Source organism: Geotrypetes seraphini, chromosome 4 (genome assembly GCF_902459505.1).
Source record: "Geotrypetes seraphini chromosome 4, aGeoSer1.1, whole genome shotgun sequence".
NCBI lineage: Eukaryota > Metazoa > Chordata > Amphibia > Gymnophiona > Dermophiidae > Geotrypetes > Geotrypetes seraphini.
This window is the reverse complement of record NC_047087.1, coordinates 23080638-23106869: the sequence shown is the minus strand read 5'-3', so window position 1 is coordinate 23106869 and position 26232 is coordinate 23080638. Positions and strand designations below refer to the sequence as shown.

Genomic DNA, 26232 nt, shown 5'->3' with positions numbered 1-26232 from the left:
GGACAGGAGAGATCCCTTTACGCTCCTGCCCGGCAGTCTCCATTGTGAGAAAATGACTGCCACGAGATCCCGCAGCAAACTTTGCAAGACCCGCATCTCATGAAGTTTGCCTGGGATCTCGCAGCAGCCATTTTTTCCACTATGGAGATTGCCGGGCAGGAGTGTAAAGGGATCGCTGCTGCCCCGTCTCACCGTGGGACCACCAGGGACCTAAGGTAGACCTGCAGGGGTTTGGGGAGGGGAGGGAAGGAGTAGACTAATTGCACAAAGTCGCTGGGAGGAAGGGATTGAAGGTAGCTCCAGTTTCCGCTCCACTGGACCACCAGGGCAGTACTATAGGCCTTCAGTGGGTCTGGGAGGGTGGCTATTCTGGGGAAGGGGGGGGGCGGATTGGCTGGCTGTTTGGCTGCAGAGCCAGCAAACAGAATACCAAAGAAGGGAGGGGGGTTTGCTTCTGCTCTGTACCGGTACTTGAATATAAATCATCGGTTTACAGTACTCCCCCGATATTCATGGGGGTTCCGTTCCAGGAACCCCCCATGTATGTTGAAAAACCGCGAATACAGTTTTTAGTGGGGGAGACAGGAGAGGGCAGCCGGAGCGCTGGCAAGTGAAGGAAATCACTTGCGGTATGCTCGACCGCCTCTTCCTGCACTAAATTCGGGCCTCACCAATCAGGAGCTTCTTTGACACGCAGCTCCTGATTGGTGAGGCCCGACTTTAGTGCAGGAAGAGGCGGTCGGAGCATACCGCGAGTGATTTCCTTCACTCGCCGGTGCTCCGGCTGCTCTCTCCTGCCTGGTCATTCGTGGTCGGAAAATACCGTGAATGACCCGGGGAGCACTGTATATTCAAGTCAACCTTTTTCCCTCCTTTTTGGGGGAAAAATGGTTATCTCGGTTTATATTCAGATCGGTTTATATTTGAGTATATATGGTATAGGGCCAAAAGTTTGTGATTGCTGCTGCAGATTTTTAAAACATTCTTATCGCTGACATATTTTCATAGATTTGCATATTAAATGGTGGTGTGGCATTTTTTCATTTTTAAATAATCATTTTCTGGCATTTCTGTGCCTATTTACTTTGAGACCAATGACATTACCTCACTTTAGAGATGTGCATTAAAGCTTAGCACATGGTTTCCTGACAGAAGATATGTGTGGCAGGCATTGATAGAAAATAATTTTAATCAAAAGCAAGCATGCAATTAAAAAAAATATAATTGTGTGGTTAATTGCACAACTCCTCAGCAATGCAAGATTAAAGATATAGTACTTTATTGCACTGTGGCCCAATGTACTTAAGCACAGGTATGACAGTCATTATAAAGCACTGTTTTTATCCTGCATAAAAACACAGGGATAGTCATCGGCAAGTCTAGAGAGAGTTCCAGCCACAGAATTAAGGACAGGTCATCATTGTGCAACTTCAGTGAAGTTTCCAAGTTTTATTAGGGTTTGATATCCCGCTTATCATAAAATGTCTAAGCTGCTTACAACAAAAAATCAAAAGGATAGAAATATGTGAAGACATGGCATGGAAGTGTGGGGAATGAGGAAGACTTAACAATATGAATAGAAACTTAGGGGGAGGGGAACACAAGATGAGCCAACAGAGGCAGGGACTATGTGCTAAACAACACTGATGTTTGAGTTTCATTGCTGTGAAAATATTAACAGTACGGAGCTGGAAAGAGAGTGTGATGGATACAGATGTGCACCACACACAGAACTGCAGTTTCTTGCACTAAATCAAGAGCACGAAGAGCCTGCATGTGTCAAAAACACAGGACTACTACTACTATTAATTATTTCTATAGCGCTACCAGATGCACGCAGCGCTGTACAAAGTCACAAAGAGTAAGAAAAGAGTCCCTGCTCGAAAGAGCTTACAATCTAAACAGACAAACAGGATGTCATGGATACAGTTAAGGGGAAGGGTTAATCAGCTGGCTGGGCTGGAGCACAGAGGGGAGTACAGGACAATCAAGCCATTGTGACATCACTGGTGAGGTTGGCTCTTATTGGTGGAATGAGGCATTATGACATCACAAGCTCAGCTCTGCTTCCCAAAGACTGAAACTCTTCACACTACTACGGTACTATGAATTATTTCTGTAGCACTACCTGACATACGCAGCACCGTACAGAGTCCCAAAGAAGACAGTCCCTGCTTGAAAGAGCTTACAATCTAAACAGAGAAGACAGACAAACAGGATGTCATGGATACAGTTAAGGGGAAGGGTTAATCAGCTGGCTGGGTTGGAGCGCAGAGGGGAGTACAGGACAATCAAGCCATTGTGACATCACTGGTGAGGTTGGCTCTTATTGGTGGAATGAGGCATTATGACATCACAAGCTCAGCTCTGCTTCCCAAAGACTGAAACTCTTCACACTACTACGGTACTATGAATTATTTCTGTAGCACTACCTGACATACGCAGCACCGTACAGAGTCCCAAAGAAGACAGTCCCTGCTTGAAAGAGCTTACAATCTAAACAGAGAAGACAGACAAACAGGATGTCATGGATACAGTTAAGGGGAACAGTTAATCAGCGGGCTGGGTTGGAGGGCAGTGGAGTAGGGAGAAGGATTGAAGGCTATATCAAAAAGGTGGGTTTTCAGTCTGCTTTTAAACAAGGGAAGGGAAGGGGCTTGGCAGACAAACAGGACTAAGGGCCTGCTGCTCAAAAGTCCCCTTTAAAATCATGTGATCCATTGTAGTGCTGGTAAATTTTCCAGTTTCTAAACAAGGAATGCTTAAAAAGCTTTGCATGCAAATGAAATCCACGGGAATTCCATCCGATCAGTCATTGGAGAAAGTGGCTGACACATGCGCAGAATAGTTCAGGGAAAGAGGTATAAATTGTGCATGTGCTTGGAAAAACTAAGTCGTAAGCATGCATATCATAGGCATGCTTTATTGTAGCGCATTATAGGCATACATCATAAGCACTATTGGGGGAGGGGATGGAGAACTACCAGTAAACCATGCAAATATATTTTTTTGACTTTCCACCTCGTTCCATCGGCAGCCCCAGAGCTGCCAGTATACAGTTTTAATGAACGTGCTTGAGGTGCGCTGTTAACACATGCGTATAGCAAGATATAAATGCTCATTTTGATGCCCCCAACCCTATAAAAGTATGATGAATGTATTTTTTTTTTAACTTCCACCTCTCATGCACTCGGCAGCCCCAGATTTGCCGGTATACGCTTGTTAACACACGTGGTTCAATGCTACCGGCACCTCTAGACCTGCCGGAAATTTTGAAGTGTTAAAGGTCGGCGCTTCATTTTGCGCATCACCTGGCAATGTCTGGGCATCGCCCGGAGTGCTCATTTTAATATTAATGAGCTTGTTGCACTTCATTTCCAGGCTATTCTTGGAGACTGCTACAGGGCATGGAAAAGACCGTGCAGAACCATTTTGTGCATTGGAAGCTAGAATGCTTGTATGCTAAACCGGTTAGAACTGGTTTAGTGATGAACGTTAAAGGCACGGTAAGTTTTGAGCATGTCCTATGTAGAGAATGACACGGGGACACATTTTTCCATCCTGCTCCATTCCTGCGAGCTCTTTTCCTCATCTGCCCAAACCTCAAACACTTTAAAATCATAAATATTCGAGGCTTGTGCAGTTAAGGCAGAGCTTAAAGGAATGGGACAGGGATAGCGACAAAACTCATGGTGACGGGATGGGGAAATTGAGTTCCTGGGGGACGGGGAGAAATTAGTCCCTGTGTCATTCTCTATTCCCATGGATACCATAGGGCTCATTTTCAAAGCACTTAGGCCCCCTTTTATCAAACCACATTAGGGTATTTTTTAATCACCGGCCATGTTGGTAAAAGCTCTGACACTTAGGGAGGAGTCTAAGGAAGTCCTTCATTGGCCAAAACAATGACCAGTCAGGGACTTCCTTAGACTCCTCCATAGGGAAGTCCCTGATTGGCTGAGTTGCCCCAGGCCCCTCCCAAGGGAGGAGCCTGAGGCACCTCAGCCAATCAGGGCCTTAGGCCCCTCCCTGTATATCACATGATGTCCTAGGGCGTGGCCTAAGGCCGCAGTTCATCGGAGGAGGAGGCCTGGAGCAGGAGGGACTGAGCACCTCTGCTGCTCCCAACTTTTTAAAAGTACAGGGAGGGAGGTGGGCCAGGCCCGGCCAGGCTTGCGATGGCAGGAAGGATTTGGTATCCCTCCTGCCATATTCCATTGTGTGTTCGCATACGGGCAAGGGGTGGGCAGCATCAGACCCGATGGCAGTGGCAACGAGCATCAGTGCGGGGGGTTTGCGATTTCCCTCCTACCATATTCATTTGCACGCGGGGAGGGGGTGGGTGGGCAGCGGTGGGCCCGATAGTGGCGGCAGCGGGCATCAGTGCAGAGGAACATTTTTGTTTGGTTCAGGGAGGGGGGGCATTGTCAGGTATAAACCAAGGGCTCCCAATGCTTTTTGCAGAATAAATAAAAAAGGAAAAATTCCTGTTTTATATATTCTGCTAAAAGCATTGTGAGCCTGTGATTTTAAAGGGCAGGAGAGTCGGCAAGGATAGAAGCGACTTTTCTGATCAGCAAGCCCAATCGGTGTTCCAGAAATTGTTTAGTGAATCGCTGCCTTCCAAAATTTGCATGCCATTTCCCTCATTTGCATGCGTGAATCGGGTCGGGGAACAATTGGGTCACGAAGTGGTCAGGGCACGATCGGTGTCCTTTGTGAATCTAGCCCTAAGTGGTGCCATCAATCAATCCCTAATCTTGTCCTCCTCCACTTCCCAAGGTGTGTAGATGTGACAGCTGAAGTTCAATTTGTCTTCATTTTGTCTGCTTTAGAATCTTATTTTTTAAAATTTTCTTTGAGAAATGCTTCTGCATAAAAATCTATCAGATATATTTAGCTATCATTTGAGTCCAGAAATTAGATTTCAAAGAGTGAAGAATGATGTGTGATGCACATCTGTATCCATCTCAGTAGTCATAAACATGATAGTGGGAAAAAAAAAACCCCAGCTGCAAAGAAGCCTAGCGTGCACCAGTGAAGAGACGCAGCAGCTGGAGCCACGCGGGGAAGGTTTGCTGCAGGATGTCTTCTGACACATGAGGAGGCACTGTAGCTGAGAAGCATTAGGTGACTCTTTGTGATATCACTCGTGCAGTGATAAAAGCCCTGCAGACCGTCAGGCTAAAGATAACGCCATGCATAGTCGTTAGCCCAGTGAATCGCAAACTGTGTGCGCCGCGGCGAGATTGAAGTGTGCCCTGAGTTGCCGGCTGACTGCCTACAGAATGTGGCTCTCCCGGAGGCACGTCCGGCACCAATGCCTCTCCTCTCTGTGCCTCTCCTGTTTACCGCGCACCCCTCTCCCCCACTGGCAGCTCAGGGCCTGTGTGCATGCTCAGATGTCAGCATATGATGTCACGCGTGTGTGTGACATCGTCATGTCGACACCGCACATTTCTGGGTGCCCTTCAGCCACGGCCCGCTGTTTAGCGAGCCACGGCTCTGGCTAGTTTGCGAGACACTGTGTTAGCCCAATTAATGGCATTAACATTTTTTATCCTTGTTAAAATGTTTATAGATTAATCACTTTAAAAGTAAAGGGTCTTGGGTTTGAGATAGTGCCTTTCTGTAGATTCCGTCAAAGCAGTTTACATATACTGTACTATATGCAGGTACTTTATTCTGTCCCTAGTGGGCTCACAATCTTAAGTTCTGTAATTGGGGCAATGGAGGGTTGGCTAACTTGCCCAGGGTCATAATGAGCTACCGAGGGAATCGAGCCCAGTTCCCCAGTCAAATGCACTAACCCAGAGGTGGGCAACTCCGGTCCTCGAGGGCCGGAATCCAGTCGGGTTTTCAGGATTTCCCCAATGAATATGCATGAAATCTATTTGCATCTCTACTTTTTGCTAGTAATTATCCAGCTTGGTGGTATGGTATGTGTAGATTCCAAAGTACAAGAGGCCGCTGATAAGTTCTCAGCCCAACCAAGAAGAGAATGATGTGGAGCCATGAAACTTACAAGTTATTCCAAGCTTTTCTTGACACTTTTCATTTCAAAAAGAAACAAAAAGTGTGGAATAACTTGTAAGTTTCATGGCTCCACATCATTTCTCGTCTTGGCTGGGCTGAGAACTTTTCAGCAGCCGCTCGTATTGTGATGTCATAATGCCTCATTCCACCAATGCCTAAGAGCCAACATCATCGGTGATGTCACAATGACTTGGTTTCCCTATACGTGTGCTCGTTTACTAGATGCCTCGTTGAAATGAAGGGTCAAGAAAAGCGTGGAATAACTTGTAAGTTTCATGGCTCCACATCATTTCTCTTCTTGGCTGGGCTGAGAACCTTTCAGCGGCCCGTCGTACATTAACTACAGTAAACATTTGCTTTTGCTATTCAGCCTGCAGCGGTCAATGCTTTTTTTAAACCCTGGCCAATTGCATAATCAGTGCCAGTATTTGGAGATTGACCAGTGCTATTTGGAATTAGCAGTGACCAGTGATGCTATTTTGTTGGTTTTATGCTGTCCTAACTTTATCTAGTTGATGGTCTGAATAGTGTTGCTAATGGATAACCTCCAGCTATGTGCACGGATAGCCCTGGCACCATCAGAGAGTGCCAAGGCAGTCAGAGGAAATATTCAAACAGCACTATCCAGTTTGTTTAGCTAAATATCCCTCCCATTGGCCCTTCAGTTCAGACAGAAGAGGAAAACCAGGATTGACTGTAATCATTAACAAAGTACCTAAGGCTTTCTAAACTGAATGCGACTTTGAAGCTATTCAAATTATATTCACCATGGCTATGCATGAGATAAATCTGCACAAATCAAAGACCCAGTATGGGTAAATTTATCACTCTCAGCAAAGTAACAATACAGCTAAAGAATTACTTTGTCTGCTGTAACTTAAAGGTGTATATAATTGTAAGTACTTTTTTCTAGCGGGCAGTTCAATGTGGGCAGTGCTCTATGGACAGTGGCGTAGTAAGGGTGGGAGGTGCCCGGGGCAGTGGCACTACCCGCGCCCTTCTCTCTACGCCCCTACTCCTCCTATGCCCCCACTTTCCTTTCCCCCCCCCACTCCACACTCATGCTCTTCCTTCTTCCCCATACTTCTAAATCTTCACCAGCACAAGTGGCTTCTCCAGCATGCTCCTACGCCCGCATTGTATTTCCCTCTGCCGTCACTTCCTGTTCCTGTGACCCGGAAGTGATTAAGAGGGGAACCAGACTGGCGTGAGCAACAGGCAGGCGAAGATGCTTGTGCTTACAAAGATCTACAGAGGTACAGGGTGGGGTTGAGTGATGGCGCAAGCGTGGCGTGGTATTGCAGTGTCGGCACCCTCACTGGCATGGCGCCCGGGGTGGGTCCTCCCCCCCCCCCCCTTATTACGCCACTCTCTACCGCCTCATTAGACACAGTCTTTGGCCTGGGTTTTGTTAAGACACTGGTAGTGTTGCTGAGAGAAGTAGGATCTGAATCTTGGCTTCCCTTGTTCACAGCCCTTTGCTCTAAATCAGGGAATCTCAATCCAGTGCTGGGGACACATCTAGCCACACATGTTTTCATGATATCCACAGTCTCACAGATTCTATATAGGTCGCCTAAAGTTGGTTGAGCAATTTTGGGTGCATATCGCAGATCTCTGTGTAAACTAATTTGCTAATAAGTAACAATCAAATTAGTGTTAACAAGCACTTAATTGGCAGTTATAAGGAGTTATGTGCAGATCTGCCCTATGCCTCTATTCCATAACATGCCTAACTAAATTTCATTTACTAACTATTCTCTGTACTCTTTTAAATCTCTAATCTAATAAAGCTATATGGTGCCTATTTACATATTGCGGCCCCATATACACTATAAAGAGATTATTGGTCTAATACTAACATACACTTCATTATATATGTTTATGTATATATGTATTAATTCTTTATTTTTTCACTTGTATGGACCTTCGGATCCATGAATAATGCCCAGCAATCTCTTGTCTTCATCAGTCCACTTTATTGTTTATTTACTCAAAACTCTAAAATTCATTTAGTTTCATACTTATTCTTAATTTCATAACTCCATAACTATTTCTTCATTGTATTTCATTTTAGTTCACTTCACTTCCTTATTTAATGTCTTTTTCTTCTAATTTAATCTTATTAATTAGCTACTTAGCTTCGAGGTTAGCTCGAAAAAAAGACAAGAGATTGCTGGGCATTATTCATGATCCAGTTGATATCCAAAGGTCCATACAAGTGAAAAAATGAAGAATTAATACATATATACATAAACATATATAATGAAGTGTATGTTAGTATTAAACCAATAATCTCTTTACAGTGTATATGGGGCCGCAATATGTAAATAGGCACCTTATAGCTTTATCAGATTTAAAAGAGTACAGAGAATAGTTAGTGATTCAGAGAGAAGTGACTAAGGACTACACTAACAACTGGTTAAGATTTATCAAGTAACTAAATTTCATAGCACGCAACTCCAAAGGCGGCGTGGCCATGGAGGGGCATGGATAGGTCAGGGTTGTTTCCAGAAATTAGGCGTAATGTTATATTTGCAAGCCGAACTGCCATCTTTTGGGCGCGAGCGTTACACCAGCCTTAGATAGGCATAAATACTCATGCCCAAAGATAGGCACAAAGGCCCTGATTCTGTAAAATCCGCTTAAAGTTGGGCACCAATATTGGCACCTAACCGCAGGCTTAATCGGTGCCAATATTGGCACTCAACACCTCACAATTGGCTTTAATTGGACTTAATTGAAAGTTAGGCACTTAGCTTGATTCTATAAAAAGTAGGCACTTAGGCCTACACTAAAGTGGGCGTGTTTAGGGAGGCAGATCATGGGGGTGTTTTTGAGATAGGCACCTCTTTGTGAATTAGGTGCCATTAGACTCTGATATTGGCGCCTAATTGTAGGCGAAGAAAACCCTGGCATACGTATGGTGTGTCTAAATGTTAGGAGGCACCTAAGTTTTATAATAATAATAATAACTTTATTTTTCTATACCGCCATAGTCAGACGACTTCTAGGCGGTTCACATCGAAAGAAGGCTGGACATTCAGCGAATTACAAATGCATGAGGGGAAAGTTACAGAAGAAAAAAGGGTTGTAAGGGGAGGGAATTGCATGAGAGATTGCTTCGGGATTGTAGGGGGAAAAATTATAGTGAGCGTAGATCGGTCTGTTTAGGTGATGAATTTGTCAAACAGAGCGGTTTTGATTGATTTTCGGAATGCGTTGTAGGTCTGTCTGGTTTTGTTTATGTGGTTTCCCAGCCAGGATTGTTGGCTGTTAGCTTGGAACATGAAGGTTCTATCAAGGAAGGATTTGGATTTGCAGCCAGGGATTTTATTCTTTATTGTTTTTTGTGGGATACCCAGATAGACGATGTTGCAGTAGTCCAGGGTGGATAGGATCAGGGGGCTGCTTTGGGGGGGAGATGTGCTGGGGACAGACAGTTTTGCTCTGGGGGTAAGACAGAAGGGGCCATGGAGAGACAGGGAGAGGGAAAGGGGGCTGCTTTGGGGGGGGAGGTGTGCTGGGGACAGACAGTTTTGCTCTGGGGGTAAGACAGAAGGGGCCATGGAGAGACAGGGAGAGGGAAAGGGGGCTGCTTTGGGGGGGAGGTGTGCTGGGGACAGACAGAAGGGGCCATGGAGAGACAGGGAGAGGGAAAGGGTGCTGCTTTGGGGGGAGGTGTGCTGGGGACAGACAGTTTTGCTCGGGGGGGAAGATAGAAGGGGCCATGGAGAGACAGAGAGAGGGAAAGGAGGCTGCTTTGGGGGGGAGGTGTGCTGGGGACAGACAGTTTTGTTCTGGGGGTAAGACAGAAGGGGCCATGGAGAGACAGGGAGAGGGAAAGGGGGTTGCTTTGGGGTGGAGGTGTGCTGGGGACAGACAGTTTTGCTCTGGGGGGAAGACAGAAGGGGACAGGGAGAGGGAAAGGGGGCTGCTTTGGGGAGGGGTGTGCTGGGGGGAGACAGAAGGGCCATGGAGAGATAGGGAGAGGGAAAGGGGGCTGCTTTGGGGGGAGGGGTGTGCTTAGGGCAAACAGCTTTGCTCTGGGGGGGAAGACAGAAGAGGGCCATGGAGAGAGTTAGGGAGAGGGAAAGGGGGCTGCTTTGGGGGGAGGTGTGTGCTGGGCGCAGACAGCTTTGCTCAGGGGGGGGAAGACAGAAGGACACAGACAGCGGCCAAGGAGAGAGAGATAAATAAATACAGACAGACAGACACATCTATTCTAGCACCCGTTAATGTAATGGGCTTAAAGACTAATAGTGTATAAAAGCATTTCTTCACTATTAAGTTTGTGTGGTCAGCAATGGTCAAGTGCGTATCTAGTGTGATACCCAGAATTTTTATGGTTTTGGAAATCGGATATTCGTGGTCGTTTATTTTTAATGATGTTCTCGTTATTTTTTGTTATTATAGAATCGATGCCTATCTTTATAGAATCAGGACCAAAATGCACTCTAAGCTAATATTCTATAAAGGTCGTTTTGCATTGCGTGCCTTTTACGGAATACTAGTTTTGTGCGCATCATTTAAGTGCCTAACTTCAGAGCCATTAAAATTCTGAGCCAAAGCACTTATCTTATTTAGCTGAAGCTCTGTTGGCCGCCAGATAAGTGCTTTGGCTCAGAATTTTAATAGTATTTAATAAAACCATAAAAATGTTTAAATTAATAAAATAGAATAATGAAAGTACAGTAAAACCTTGGATTGCAAGTATTCTGCAAGACAAGCAAAACATTTTATTAAATTTTAACTTGATATAGAAGCAATGTCGTGCAATACAAGTACATACAGTATACCCACGTCACATCATCACAACTGAGCCGATGGTTCTTCTCTCTCTGACGCTGCAGGAGTGTAGTGACTGTTCCAAACGAGCGAGGTCTTGCAATACGAGTACGTATAGTATTTTCTATTAAAGTTTTGGGGTTCTCGAATGAATAATAATAATAATAATAACTTTATTTTTGTATACCACATTACCATGGAAGTTCTATGCGGTTAACAGATGAAGAGACTGTACATCACAGCGAAGTTACACATTTTTTTTTTTTTTGGCATAGCTACATTTACATTTTCGGCGACGCTACATTTGCGGTGAAGTTATTTTTCAGGTCGGTTACTATTGCGGAAAAGTTACATTTGTTGTAAGTTGCATATATATAGCGGAGTTCATACAGTAGTGTTACATACAGCGGTGATATATACTGCGGCGTTCGATAAAGCCAAGCAGAGGCATTAAGTAAGGGGGGGGTAAAGAAGAAGGGGTGATTAGTTGGATAGGGTGATCCATTTTGTTAAGCCATTTGGTGGCTGACAGGATTGGAGGAGTCGAGAGTCTGAGGTAAGTCAAGGTCCGAGGAGGAGGCAAGGAAGAGGGGGGGGGGGGGGGAGAAGTTAGAGGAATTTATCAAAAAGGTAGGTTTTGATTGCCTTCCTGAACATCGTCTGAGTTTCCATTATTTCCTATGGGGAAATTCGCTTAGATATACGAGTGCTTTGGATTACAAGCATGCTGCTGGAACGAATTATGCTCGCAAACCAAGGTTTTACTGTATGTCTAAAGGATCGATGACGATTGAAGCAGTCTTTCTAAAAAAAAACGTATGAAGGAAAGATTACTGCATTACATTCCGAGGATCCTTAAATAGTGACGACTTGAATTTGGACTGGTTGCCTGAATTTTGAATTCTAATATTTGGACCATTAATACAACTAAAGAATATTGTGCCAAAACAGCTGACTTTATTAAGGGGGGGGGGGCAGGCAGGAGATGGCGCTCAGGCCATATCACACACCCATTGCGTTTCAGATTGGTTTGCAAAATGAATTCTGAATCAGGTTTGAAGTCCAAGGGTACTGAGCTATGCAAGAGAATGGCCTCGATCACTTATTGAATTTTTTTTTATATATATGTTGTAATTCAGGTATTTACACGCAGAAATGCTAACACTGTTTAAAAATGTGCTGCAACAATGAACTAAGAAGAAATGCTTATTTTCTAGCTTTCAGTAAGCAAAAGCACTGCAGCGTCATTTTGGCTTGTTATTTAATGAACACACCTGATAATGTTTTTGCTCCTCGCTGAAAGCTACTAGAATAACAGATATAAACAGGTTCAGGACCACGAACGTCATGAAAATGATACAGGAGCCGATCAGGAAGGAGCCCAATATGGGGTTGTAGTCCAAGACCTAAAGTGAACATAAACAAAGGACGGTTACACTTCTCATGACGCTATAGTGTTCTAGGCGCCTACAATTCAAAACACTGTTCGATGCAGTGGCATAGTAAGGGGGGTAGGCGGTACCACCCCGGGCGCCGTCTTGGTGGGGGGTGAAGACACAACTCCACCCCCCCCCCCCATATCATGCTTGCGCCCTCCCCTCCACCGTTGTGCCTCTTTCAATCTTCGCCAGCGCGAGCAACGTCTCAGGTCTACTGCTCATGAAGGCCTGGCTTCCCTCTGAAATCACTTCCGGATCACGGGGCCAGGAAATGATGTCAGAGGGAACGCCAGCGCTGATGTGAGCAGCACGCCCAATAGCTGCTATGCTGGTGAAGATTTAACGAGGTACAGGGGGGAAGGGGGGCAGAGAGGAGGGCACGGCCACCACCGCCACCCAGTGCCTACTACCCTCGATATGCCATTGGTTAGATGTACCTTGTAACTAAGCTGTAAGGGGTTCTGTTATTACTACCACTAATACTATTTATTATTTCTATACTGTTACCAGACACACGCAGTGCTGTACATTAAACACACAAGGGACAGTCCCTGCTCGAAAGAGCTTACAATCTAATTATGATTGGCACTCTGTTTGACTCAGTTAGTTAAAAGTGGAGGAAGAGGCCTTGAGGCGGACGGTGGTGGAATCGGAACGGTGCTAGATGCACAAACCTTAGCTAAAGAAAACCTTGGCTGGCACTCAGTGCCCCTTCTCCCACCACTCCTCCTTTTCCCCTGCTTCTTCCTGACTAAGGCAATAAAATCATGTGTTTCCGTAGCTACATCTCCTGAGGTTTATGATGGACATACATATGCCCAGTTGATAAAGCATATTCCGATTAACAATAATGGTATCTGTCCAAAGGTCTGTGTATGTTTTCAGTCACTGGAAATGGTGCAATTTTAAACTGCCTAATTACACATTTCCAGAACTTTCTTTGTATTGCCCTTTTTTTAAAAATTTATTCCTGTTCAGCTTATTCATTTTCTCAAGTGCCTGGGCAGAGAGGAGTGAGCTTTCCTCAGAGTAAGGCAGAAAAGGAACCTTCCCCTTCATTAGCAAGCTTGACATCACACAAGACAATTTATTGGTTTAGTGAAATGAGACTTTTAAAGACTTTTAAATGAGACTTTTAAAACTGCCTTCTAGGCAGTTCTATTCCTGGGTGCCTGCAGTCAATGCCAGGGTTACCAGATGTCCGGAAAAACCCGGACATAAAAAAACCAGGCAGTTTGTCTGGGTTTGGGAAGGCCCCGAAGTCGGGGCCGAGCCTGGAGGGCCTCTACGCGTGCGCAGATGTTGACGTGATGACATCACGTGCATGCACATGTGATGTCATTGCATCAATGTTCGCGCATGCGCAGAGGGCCTCCAGACGTGGCTCCGAGCTCGGGGAAGGAGACAAGAGGTTTATGTGGGACGGGACTGAGGCCACAACGGGGCGAGGCTGGTGGCATAACGGGGCGGGGCCAGGAGTCCTCTTTTTTTTTTTTTTTAAAGAGTAAATCTAATAACCCTAAATCATGCACACTTTGCATGTATTAATGCGCCACTTAAAGCTACTAATGCATCCAAAAGCACAATCCCCCGGATTCAATAAAGGGCACGGATCCCAGATCCTCAAGGACTGGAATTTAGCAGCTCTGCACTAACTCCCCTTTTTACAAAACCGCAATGGCGTTTTTTAGCGCAGGCCGGCACGCTGAATGCTCTACACTGCTCCTGGCACTCATAAAGTTCCTATTCAGTGTGCCAGTCTGTGCTATAAACCGTTATTGTGGTTTTGAAAAAAAAAAAAAGGGGGGGGGTAAGTTATAGAATTGCCTTGCTTGTCACTTTCTCCTAGATTGTTAAAAAACAGAAACTGCACGAATCGATTTTTTTTACTCTGTCCAAAATTACTAAGACTAGGGGACACTCAATGAAGTCACAGGGAAATACTTTTAAAACTAATAGAAGGAAATATTTTTTCACTCAAAAAATTGCTAAGCTCTGGAACTCGTTGCTGGAGGATGTGGTAGCAGCGGTGAATGTAGATGGGTTTAAATAAGATTTGGACAAGTTCCTGGAGGAAGAATCCACAGTTTGCTATTGAGACAGGCAGGGGGAAACCGATGCTTGCCCTGGGATTGGTAGCAGTGAATATTGCTACTATGTGGGTTTTTGCCAGGTACTTATGATCTGGATTGGAAACTGTGGAAACAGGATACTGGGCTGGATGGACCACTTGTCTGACCCAGTATGGCTGTTCTTATGTTTTTATGCTGGATATAAGTAACAATATTAAAAATGTCGGGCCTAATATTCAGGTGGCAATGATCAGCATTCTGCTGATGTTAAGCCCAGAAATTCCGTGCAGGGCCATTTTTAAAAATTTTATACAGATTGAGTCCTATTTTCACAGGAATTGTTTCCACCATCTCACACTCTCTGTTGGTCAATTAACCCTTTCAGGACCAAGGGACATATTTGTCCCATAACTTTAAAATCCTATAAATTTTGATTGGGATAGTCTACAGTTCTAAATTTGATATGTACGGATTCCATATGATACTGCCTTTATGTAAACAAACTGGTTCCGACATTCATTCATTAGCGTCGTTGCTAGATTGACGAGAAGATTCACTTGCCACACTGTCCATAAGCCAGAAGTGTGATTTTTTTTAAATAAAAATAATGATATTTCACAAAAAAAATCAATTTTTTGGCATCTGCAAGCCCTTTTTACCATAAAAATGTCGTCAAAACCACAAAAATTGGCCTACAATCCTTATGGTCCTGAAAGGGTTAATATGAAATTACAATACTGTTTGGGAAAGTTATGGAACTTTGGAATAGTATGCCATCTAATAGAAGAAATATTTCACATTATAGGCTGTAGAGGAAAGCTGTAAAAATATGGTTGTTTCAGAAATATTTGAAGAAATTATTATTTTCATCATTGATTTTATTAGTACTTGACTGTATTTCTTGTTGTAACCCGCTTTAAAATTAGCGATTAAGTGGGATCTAAATACTGATATTAAATTAATTTCTGGGTTTCTGGAACTGGCTACAGTTAAGTGCAATATTCAGCACTTAACCAGTTCTAGGTTACTGCATAAAGGCCCCCTTTCACTAAGCGGCGTTAGTGAGTGCTATCCAGCAACCACACACCAAGCCTATAGGGATTTAAAGGGCTTCAGTGCAGTTACTGGGTCAGCCTGCGCTAATCGCCATAGTAAAAGAGGGCCAAAGATAGAACGGACTTTTATGCAGTCCTATTAATGTGGCTCACCTAGCCGGTGAAGTGCTGATTGGCCCCATGCTGACTCCGCCTCAGGAATTCTTCCACAATAATCAGTTTTCAGTTCGGCACTAACAGGTTATTTTCAGTGGCACCCCTGCCTGTTCTGGTTCCAATTTCAAAATGGTTACTGAGACCGTCTGCGGCAGTCTCAGCAGCCATTGCTACAGAGCAGTGACACAACAGGAATGAGTAGAGCTTGTTCTGGCTCCTGAAGAAACCACTAGACCACCAAGGATTCTTCAGGGAGGGCCTATGGGTGGTCAGGCAGGATGGGGTGGTGAAGAATGATCGGGAGGAGAGAGGGCACTTCCATTTTTTGGCTGAAACCCGAACCTGGATTTTGGACTGATTTTGGTGTTGAAACCAAAACTGAAATTTGGTCGTCCTCTCGATTGGTTCCTCTTTAAATATTGGCGTCTGTCTGAGAGGAAGCCACTTAAAAGAAATTTGTTTCTCTAACGTCTGTTACACAAAAGAAGTAATGATGTCATCAGCTCTTCAAGAGTTTATGACATCATGAAGTCATTTAGTTTTAAGGATTTCCTGACAGTAAGCACAATGCACTTGGGTAGAGCAGTTAATGACCAAAAGGTGTCTCAGGCAGGCTTGCTTCTGGAACCTTCCTCTTTCCTTTCGGGCTCCCATATTCACAGACTCAAAGACTAACTCATAAGGGCAGCATAGTCAAAGCCAGTGTTAAACACACTGAAGCCTAGAGCTGAAATTTGAAAGGGGATCCCCAAAGCCTACCAGCACGCTATGGCTTCTTCAGCTTGAGTCAAGGTTGGGGCTCCGTTTCATAGTGGCAAGTTCATCGTGGCTGGTTTAGTGTGGGACATTTAATCGCAGCTGTTTCATGGTGGCCTTTTAAAAGCGGGCTGTTTCAGCATGCTGAGTCAGCCCCCACCCAACTCCCCTGAATGGGTGGCTCGCGAGGAGTCTGACAGATGCGGTTTCAAGCTGGCCCCATCATGCAGATGCTGTCCTCGTGCTGTCTTCATCCCGAGACAGCCCCATCACAGAATCAGCTCCCACCCAGCTCACCTGAGGACCCGAGGAGTATAACAGATGCTGTCTCAGATAACCATCACACTGAGTTGGCCCCCATGAGTCAGCCCCATCAGGCTAGATTGCTCCCCACCCAGCTCACCTGAAGATCTGAGGAGTCTGACAGATTCTGTCCCCATGCTGTGTCAGAGAACTTTATTGAAGCATCTGTGGTAGGCTATAGATCAGTGGTCTCAAACTTGCGGCCCACCAGGTACTGTTTTGAGGCCCTCGGTATGTTTATCATAATCACAAAAGTAAAATAAAACAGTTTCTTGATCTTATGTCTCTTTAGCTATAAATTACAATATTATTATTAAGACTTAGCCAAAAGGAAAGATTTATGAACTATAAAGAGTTTTACCTCATGCAAAATTGTCATTTCTTTAATAAGACATTAACTATTTTTTTCTGAGGCCCTCCAAGGACCTACAAATCCAAAATGTGGCCCTGCAAAGGGTTTGAGTTTGAGACCACTGCCATAGGGGCACTTTCAACCGCAGTGGGAGCCTTCAGATAACTTTATTGAAGCACCAGTGGGGGGATAATGGGGCCTACCCTGGAAGCCTTCTTTCACCTGTCCAATCGGCACCAGTGGGGGGAGGCAAGCCTTCTTTGATATGCCCCCTTTTTCACCATGATATTTGCCCGATAGAACGGCAGCTTTGGCATGGTAAGCGCTAGCCTGCGATGAAATGAACATGGTGAAAGGGCCGTACTGAACTGGCTGCAATGAATTGTCCCGGTCCCCCTTACAAAGGCCTTGCATCTGGCGCTCTTGCAACACGCCAATTGCGCAGCCTGATTCTTGTAACGATAAGAGTACCTCCTCGTAGTTGAAGATTCCTAGCTGGAGGCTGACCATTGTCTCAGCTGAGTCAAAGAGAGTTTTATAAGAATAAAGCTTCCAGCCGAATATCAGGTTTGTCTGTGAAGGTGAAAAAAAAAAGAGAACTTATGAGGATTCTGTGAAAGTCTTTTCAAGAAGGAACTTGTTTTCTCACTCTTGCCAAACTAGCTAGAGATGCAGGGCGGTAATTTCTTTGTTTAGTATGTAGCTCAAGCCTTTCCAGTGCTCGTTCAAGACAAGATAAATTCAGACACTGTAGGTATTTCCTTGCCCCATAGTCTACATTTGTTCTTGAGGTAATGAGTGTTAAGTGGCTTGTTCAATGGCGCAGGGGGTATTAGTGGAATCTGCTCTAATATAGTAACATAGTGAATGATGTCAAATAAGACCTGAACGGTCCATCCAGTCTGCCCATTAGTTATTCTAATTAAAAATGCATGATTAAATTAACTTGTCTCTTCTTTGATATTTCTGGGCCATAGACTAAAATCTACCTGGTATTGTCCTAGGTTCCAACTGCTGAAGTTGCCATATAATCAAGCCATTGTGACATCACTGCTGAGGCTGGCTCTTAGGCATTGGTGGAATGAGGCATCATGACATCACAATCTCAGCTCTGGAATGTTGCTACTCTTTGGGTTTGTGCCGGGTAACATAGTAACATAGTATATGACGGCAGATAAAGACCTGAATGGTCCATCCAGTCTGCCCATTAGTTATACCCATTATAAAATACATGATTAGATTAATTTGTCTCGTCTTTGATACTTCAGGTTCATAGACTGTAAAGTCCACCTATATTGTCCTAGGTTCCAAATGCTGAAGTTGGCGTCCAAGCTCAACTCCAGCCTATCCAACCATCCTGTTGTGAGGGGAGAAAGAAGACCTCCAATATGAACAGAAACTTCTTAGATTGTAAACCCTCTGGGGACATACTTAGAGCAGTGGTCTTAACTAATTTTTAAGTTGGGGCCACTTTGGGTCCAAATGAACTGAAGAAGAGATGCAACACCGCTGACCAATGTATGTCAATCACTGGCGTAGTAAGGGCGGGTGTGGACCACCCCAGGTGCTGTCTTGCAGGGGTGCCTGTGTTGGCACTGGCACCTCTCCTCTCTGCCCCCTCCCATGCACCTCTTGAAATGTTTGCCAGTGTGAGCTTCTTCCACCTGCTGCTTGTGCCGGCTTCGGTTCCCTTCTGGAGTCACTTCCTGGTCACGGGACTAGTACGTGACTCAGAAGGGAGCCGAGGCTAGCGTGAGCACCAGGTGGAAAATGCTGCTCCTGCAGGGCGGGGGAGGCACTCAAGTGGTTAGGGGCAGGGGGATGCACATGGCATGGTGTGGCACAGTGCAGCGATGCCAGGTGCTACTTCCCTGGGTGCCAACCTCCTTAGCTATGCTACTGATGTCAATGACATCTACCCCATCAGCCCACCTTTCAACTTTGCATTAGGTGTATCCTGAAGGAACTGGGCATTTCCAAATACCATCTCTTCTTCTGTTAAGAAATGCCTTGTCCTTCAAGCATGTGGCTCTTTCCCCCATTCACTTCCCCCTTTCTGTTCTGAGCTTGGGTAGAAAGACAGAGAGTAGAGAAGAAACCCACAATGATGATGGAGGCTTTCCCAGAGGTCTCTAGGGGCTGCCATTGGCCCCTAGGCCTTGCACTGAAAAATCTTGACCTAGAATACCTAAATGTACGTGTCCTTGAACCACTATTAAGAAAGGCATGAGCTACTAGGGATGGATATTCATTTGCAACAATATGGGAAATGTCAACAACATATCCCATAATCAACAACAAAAACGAGCAGAAAAGAACACATAAATTAATGCTTTACTGTTTCTGCATGCATAAACAATTGTGCATGTATGTATAGTGTACCCTCTTTCAAAATATAGTAACATAGTAACATAGTAAATGACGGTAGATAAAGACCTGAATGGTCCATCCAGTCTGCCCATTATTTATAGCCATTACAAATACTTCAGGATCATAGACTGTAAAGTCCACCTGGTAGTGTCCTAGGTTCCAAATGCTGAAGTTGCCACCTAATCAAGCCATTGTGACATCACTGCTGAGGTTGGCTCTTTGGTATTGATGGAATGAGGCATTATGACATCACAATCTCAGCTCTGGAATGTTGCTACTCTTTGGGTTTCTGCCAGGTAACATAGTAAAATAGTAAATGACGGCCGATAAAGACCTGAACGGTCCAGCCAGTCTGCCCATTGGTTATATCCATTAAAAATTCATGATTAAATTAACTTGGCTCTTCTTTGGTATTTCTGGGTCTTAGACTGTAAAGTCCACCTAGTATTGTCTTAGTTTCCAAATGCTGAAGTTGCCATCTGAGCTCACTCCAGCCTATCCAACCATCCTGTTTGCAGGATATCTACCATAAAGTCTGGCCAGTAACATCCTCATTTTCCAAGTTAGTGGAGTTCCCATCGATGCCCTTCCCAGCCCAATCCAACACCAAATCACCACATATAGGACACAGACCGTACAAGTCTGTCCAGTACCAGCTTTAGTTCTTTAATTTACATTCTTTGTTTTCTAATTAGAGATCCTCTATGTTTATCCCATGCTTTTTTGAATTCCCTCCACCACTTCCCTCAGGAGGGCATTCCAGGCATCTTCCACCCTCTCTGTGAAAAACAATTTCCTAACGTTGTTCCTGAGTCTTCCTCTCTGCAACGTCAAATTATGCCCTCTAGTTTTACCATTTTCTCTGCTCTGGAAACCATTTGGTTCTATATTAATACTTTTCAAGTATTTAAACATCTGTATCATATCTCCCCTGTCCCTCCTCTCCTCCAGAGTATACATATTTAGGTCTTCCAATCTCTTCTCATACTTCTTTTGGTTCAAATCCCTTACCATTTTCGTCACCTTCCTTTGGACCACTATCCATTGCAAATGTAAGCAGTGTCTCACTTCCGGCTCACCACATATTAGCTTTCCCACGTATTCATCATTATAGGACCCCCAGGGACCTCTGAAGAAGACTTTTTGTCGAAACGCGGACCGTGTTGGGGCCTGCATCCCTAGCGGACTAGGTCCTTTAAGGTTTTTATGTGGATCATTTTACTTTTATGTGGATGATTTTATTATACGTGGATGATTTTAGTGTACCTTTGGAACTTTGACATTTTCAAATAAAGTCCATTGAGGAACTTCATCATTCCACAGAGTTACTTTTGGTTTCTTCTGGATTTTCTTCTCTGTGGAGATTTTGGGGTCTTTTTTTTGGTTTTTGCTTACCACTTCAAGTCTTCTCCAGATTTGCCCTCCACAACTGAACACAATACTCCAAGTGCGGCCTCACCAACGACCTATACAGGGGCATCAACACCTCCCGTCTTCTGCTGGTTATTCCTCTTTCTATACAGCCTAGCATCCTTCCAGGTACAGCCACCGCCTTACCACACTGTTTAGATGCCTTTAGATCCTCAGACACAATCACCTCAAGGTCCTTCTCTTTTATCACATACAGAGAAATGCATGAGCAGTAATATGAAATAAGATGAAATGAAACTTTTCTGACTGCCCATCCTTACGAGCTAACTACTAGCTCCAAACACCCCAATGATGGACTGCGAAGATACTCACGGCCACAGAGTAAGCCAGGAACATGATTAATATAACGGTGATAAATCCAGAGATGTCTCCCCAGGCTCTTCTCAGAGTGGAGGTGATCATGTTTAGCTTCGGATTCAGTCTCAGGAGGTGCCACAGCTTGACGGTGGACAGAAGAACCAAGAAAGCGATCAGGTAGCCCAGAACGGCATCAGCAGCCGCTGTTTCATTGAAGTTCACGTATCTTGAAGAGAAAAAGGCTTCAAACTTCAATCACATAAAAAAGATACATTTCTATGGCACGGAAGAGAATGCTTTCGGAAAATGAATTACTCTATAAACAGCACCTAAATTTTAAATAAAACTTGAAAACTTGATGTTATAGCAGTGTATAAAATGATGTACAGTGGTACCTTGGATTACAAGCATAATCCGTTCCAGGAGCATGCTCGTAATCCAAAATGCTCGTTTATCAAAGCGAGTTTCCCCATAGGAAATAATGGAAACTCACTTTGATGCGTTCCCTCCCCCCACGAGAACCGGCATTGCTCCCCCCGAAGGCCCCCCCTGCGATCCGGCACATCCCCCCCGCGCGATTCGGCACCCCCCACCACGATCCGGCACCCCCCACGCGATTGGGCACCCCCACCACGATCCTGCACCCCCCCGACGCTTCTTGCCCTCATCTGGGCACTGGCACCGGCATGTCCTGTGCTTGGTGCTGGTGCCCGAAAATCGGCCTCCTCTTCTGCTAGGCCTTGAGCATCTGAGCATGCTCAAGGCCTGCGAGTTCACATACTGAACGTGCTGGTGCTTGTGCTGGTGCCCAGATGAGGGTAAGAAGCGTCGGGGGGGGGGGTGCCGGATCATGGCAGGGGGGGTGCCCAATTTCGTCGGGGGGGTGCCGGATTGTGGGCGGGGGAGGGTGCCTGATTGCGGGGGGGGGGGGGCGCTCATAAATCGAGCCATGCTCAGTTTCCGAGGCACCGATTTTGCAAATGTTTTGCTCGTCTTGCAAAACACTCGCAAACCGAGGTACCACTGTATTTGATAACTCTGGAGCAAAGATAAGAAAATACCAAATCAGTTGGATGAACTTTGAGCAGCTCCAAACCTGTGGCAGATGAGAGATGTCTGATTGACTTCTGAACTCCGCCTCTCGCTTATTAACCCAGGAGCCCTATTTTGGCCTTTTTGCAAACCGATTTTTATTGTAACAGAAATATACAAAGACATAAGTAAGCTGTGGGAAATCCAAAGAAAAGAATTTACTCATCCTTGTGCATCTGGTAGTAAGTGATGTCTCTCGTTCCCAGAATCGTCCTCTTCACAAAGACTGAAAGAGCACTCCAGCTGATTAATATAATTGCCAACTCTAGCAAATTCCACTTATTGCGGAAATAGCTCCATTTTAGTTTTTTCATTTCTTTACCCTGTGAATACACAACATTGAAGTATTATTATTCTCAACAGCAGGTCACTTATGGGTGGTTAAGTAGAGAGGGGATTATAGTGGGCTTGAAGTTTCTTTTTGCCATCAGTGTTAACAGGGTATGAATATGAAAATCTACAATAAGAAATGGATACAGAGCTGTTCCTTTAATTAATGGATCTCACAACACAGAGGAAGCACAACCCCACGTGTTAAAATGTAAAACCAAAAGGAGTGGGGAAGGGACATAGTCAACCAACTTCAAGGACAATCAATTTATTAAAAACATATATATATATATATATATATATATATATTTTTCCCCCTTTTTCACCGGTTATTGTTTGGATAGGAAGTTTCCTACCCTAGATTTCCTTTTGTGGTAATGATGGTTAAAATGCATTAATACTGCTGTTAATTACTCAGCTTAGAGGTCATTGTTACCCAATTGTTGTATATTTTACAAAACTCTTCAATAAAGATGATTGAACTAAAAAAAACAACAACATATAAAGAACTGATACATATACAACATATTCACATAAATATGCAGGCCTAACAAAAGAGTTACAGTACCGGGTAGAGCTTTGGATTCTTGCCCAGAAATAGCTATGAAGAAAAAAAATTTTTTAAAAAAATTGAATCAGGTTGGGCAGACTGGATGGACCATTCGGGTCTTTATCTGCCATCATCTACTATGTTACTATGTTATGTGATGGACCCCCGACACAGTCTGTGTTTCGGCTAAAAAAGCCTTCCTCAGGGGTATATAAATGTAGCCCAGTGGATGGCGCTAAGATACAGGAAATAAAACCAAAAAAGGAATACTCTTGGTGTCCTCTTAGGAGCCTGCCGCTCAACTTGGTTCCAAGTGCGGAACGGAAAAACGCTGTGAGCTTCCGCTTGAGCCGAGTGGTGCTGCTAGATAAAGAGGACCATGCACACAGTGACAAAGTGACTCTCTCAGGCAGTGGCGTGCAGTCAAGGCCTTCAGGGCCTTCTGGAAAAACAGGTCACGCGGGTCCCGCCCTGATCTGTCCCCGGGTTTTTAAAATTAGTGTTGATATTCAACACAACTGAATATCAACAGAAGGGAGCCGACGCCCGCGTGAGCAGCAAGTAGAAAATGCTGCTCAGTCTGGCAAACATTTAAAGAGGTATGCGGGGGGGGGGGGTGCCCAGGGTGGTCTGCCCAGGGTGGTCTGCCCCCCCCCCTACCATGCCACAGCTCATCTCCTTTACCCTGAAAATTGACCCTATAGTATTCCAGAAGTTGCAAGCATATTTTGGAGGCATGTCCATGCTCTGTCCCATGCTTGCTGCTACACGCTATAGTACATGCATGTTATCTTGTGGAACTGCTTGTAGTGCGCATGTGTGTATAAGAGGTATTTTACAGTGCACTTATGTCCACAGAATGTAATGTAATGTAATTTATTTCTTATATACCGCTACATCCGTTAGGTTCTAAGCGGTTTTCAGAAAATATACATTAAAATTATAAGTAAGAAAGGTACAGTGGTGCCTCACACAACGAACTTAATCCGTTCCAGGAGCAAGTTTGTTATGTGAAACGTTCGTTGTGTGAAACGCGTTTTCCCATAAGAATACATGTAAAACAAAATAATTCGTTCTGCAGCCCTACATTTCCCTCCCTCCACCTCACCTTATATGCAGAGTTTGCCAGCTTTCTTTTTCACCCAGCCGCACGCTTTCAAAAAGCTGTGCACGCGCAGCTGCTGGAGTTGATCAATGTTCTCCTCTCCTGCAACTTCCGGTTTCCGGTTGCGTCAGAGGAGAAGATTGAACAACAGAGCATGCGCGCATGTGCTGCTCTTTGAAAGTGTGTGGCTGGCCGAAAAAGAAAGCCGGAAAACTCGGCATCTAAGGTAAGGTGGAGGGAGATGATGGAACACTGCATTCAGACAGGAGGGTGCTGCTGTTCCCGGCTCACATTAGGAAGCGGCGAAAGTAGTTCCGCCCCCCCCCCCCGGGGCCCCTCGGGCGACTTCGTTGTGTGAAACGAAGTTCGTTATAGGGAGCAAGACAAAAAGTTCGTTATGCGCAGCGTTCGCTGTGCGAGGCGTCCGTTATGCGAGGCACCACTGTACTTAGAAGTTCCCTAACTGTCCCGAAGGCTCACAATCTAACTAAAGTACCTAGAGAGTAGTAATGAAGTGCAAAGTAAGGAAAGAGAAAAAATGAGAAAATAAACAATCTAACAGAACTGTGTGCTTTGAAAGATAGAAGAGAAGAGATATAGAGGAGGAACTGTTGAAAAAAGAATTCTGGATAAATTTAAAAGATAGAAATAGAACAAAATGGTAAAGGTACTCGTAAGTGCACAAGTCCAGGAAGAGAACTGCCCTTACCATAACTTGACAATTCATTAAAATAATTGTAACCTTGGGATTCATTCTAACAAACTCAGTTACCCTTTTGGCTTCAGTAATGGGCTCTAACAGTTAAATAACAAATTTTTAATTGTCCGCTAGCTTGTTATCCATCGCATCTGCCTAATGATAACCAACCCTTACTTGAATTGTTTGTCTCATTCACTGTATTTTTACAATGTTTTCTGTTTTAGAACATGTGAGCTCATAAATTTTGCAAACTGCGTGTGCTGAAAATACTTCAGTTCACATTAAAACAACAAACAAGGTTTAATGAGATATTTGTTTCTGGAAAAACATCTAGAGACCAGCTTAATAATAAATACAGAATGGTATTCCGTAAAGCCAGGAAAGTTAACCCCGCCTCCCCCCCCCCTTCTTTTTCGCCTTAAGTTTTTTAAGAGCAATGCATGCAGGCTTATTGTTCCAGAGAAAAGACACATGTAACCTTTCCACCTTACGATAAAAATTTAAATTAAAATAAATTGGTAGCATACTCAGTATATAATTAATTTTTGGTGCAATCATCATTTTAATTGTGTCTAATCTTCCCCACCACGATAATCTTAATGGTGACCATTGTTTAGTGAGTGGACTGCTGCCCCAGTAGTGGCAATTCTTATGTTCTTATATTCTAATTGTAATAAATGCTACTCATGCTGCTCTACCTATATCTGTGCTTTGTTTTAATTGTGTTAATTAATATATATATATTTTTCTGATGTATTACACTTCTCCCTCGTCATTCACGGGGGATACGGGCAGAGCCGGACCGCGAATGCCAAAAAAACGCCATTATCCAGCTCTGACCCACCCCCACCTCCCTGCCGCCTTCCTGGCCTTACCTGGTGGTCTAAAGGGCTTTCAGGGCAGGAGCGATCTTCCTACGCTCCTGCCCCGTGCAGATCGCCATCAGGAAATGGCTGTAGGGAGTTCCCGATTTAGACTCGAGAGACTACAGGAACTCCCAGCAGCCATTTCCTCATGGGCGATCTGCACGGGGCAGGAGCGTAGGAAGATCACTCCTGCCCCGAAAGCCCTTTAGACCACCAGGTAAGGCCGGGAAGGCGGCAGGGAGGAAAAAAAGATGGATTTTTTTTACATTAAGACTGTTTTTTTTATTTTCCCCCTTCCCAGAAAAAATTGCGATTATATGAAACTGCGAGTGCGGGAACCGCGAATGGGGAGGGGGAAGTGTATATAACTGTTATTGTATAGGACGATTGTTGTTTCCTATGTATAAAGTAATCTGTTATGATTTGATTGTATCTATAATATATTATATAATAAAAAAATTTATTGAACTAAGGGCTCCTTTTACGAAGGCAAGTTAGGGCCTTAACACGCGGAATAGCGCACGCTAAATTGCC

At 44.5% G+C, this 26232-nt stretch overlaps 1 protein-coding gene across 1 annotated transcript in view; it reads right to left on the bottom strand.

Annotated features, from left to right (window-relative positions):
- PKD1L2 (polycystin 1 like 2) overlaps nt 1-26232 on the bottom strand; it is a 144277-nt gene that overhangs the window by 1118 nt on the left and 116927 nt on the right. Inside the window, exons 30-33 of the mRNA XM_033940260.1 lie at nt 22310-22470; nt 21071-21281; nt 17429-17530; nt 12099-12230 (exon numbers count right to left, since the gene is read on the bottom strand). Of these exons, the coding sequence (XP_033796151.1) occupies nt 12099-12230; nt 17429-17530; nt 21071-21281; nt 22310-22470 (606 nt within the window). The remainder of the gene's footprint in view (nt 1-12098; nt 12231-17428; nt 17531-21070; nt 21282-22309; nt 22471-26232) is intronic.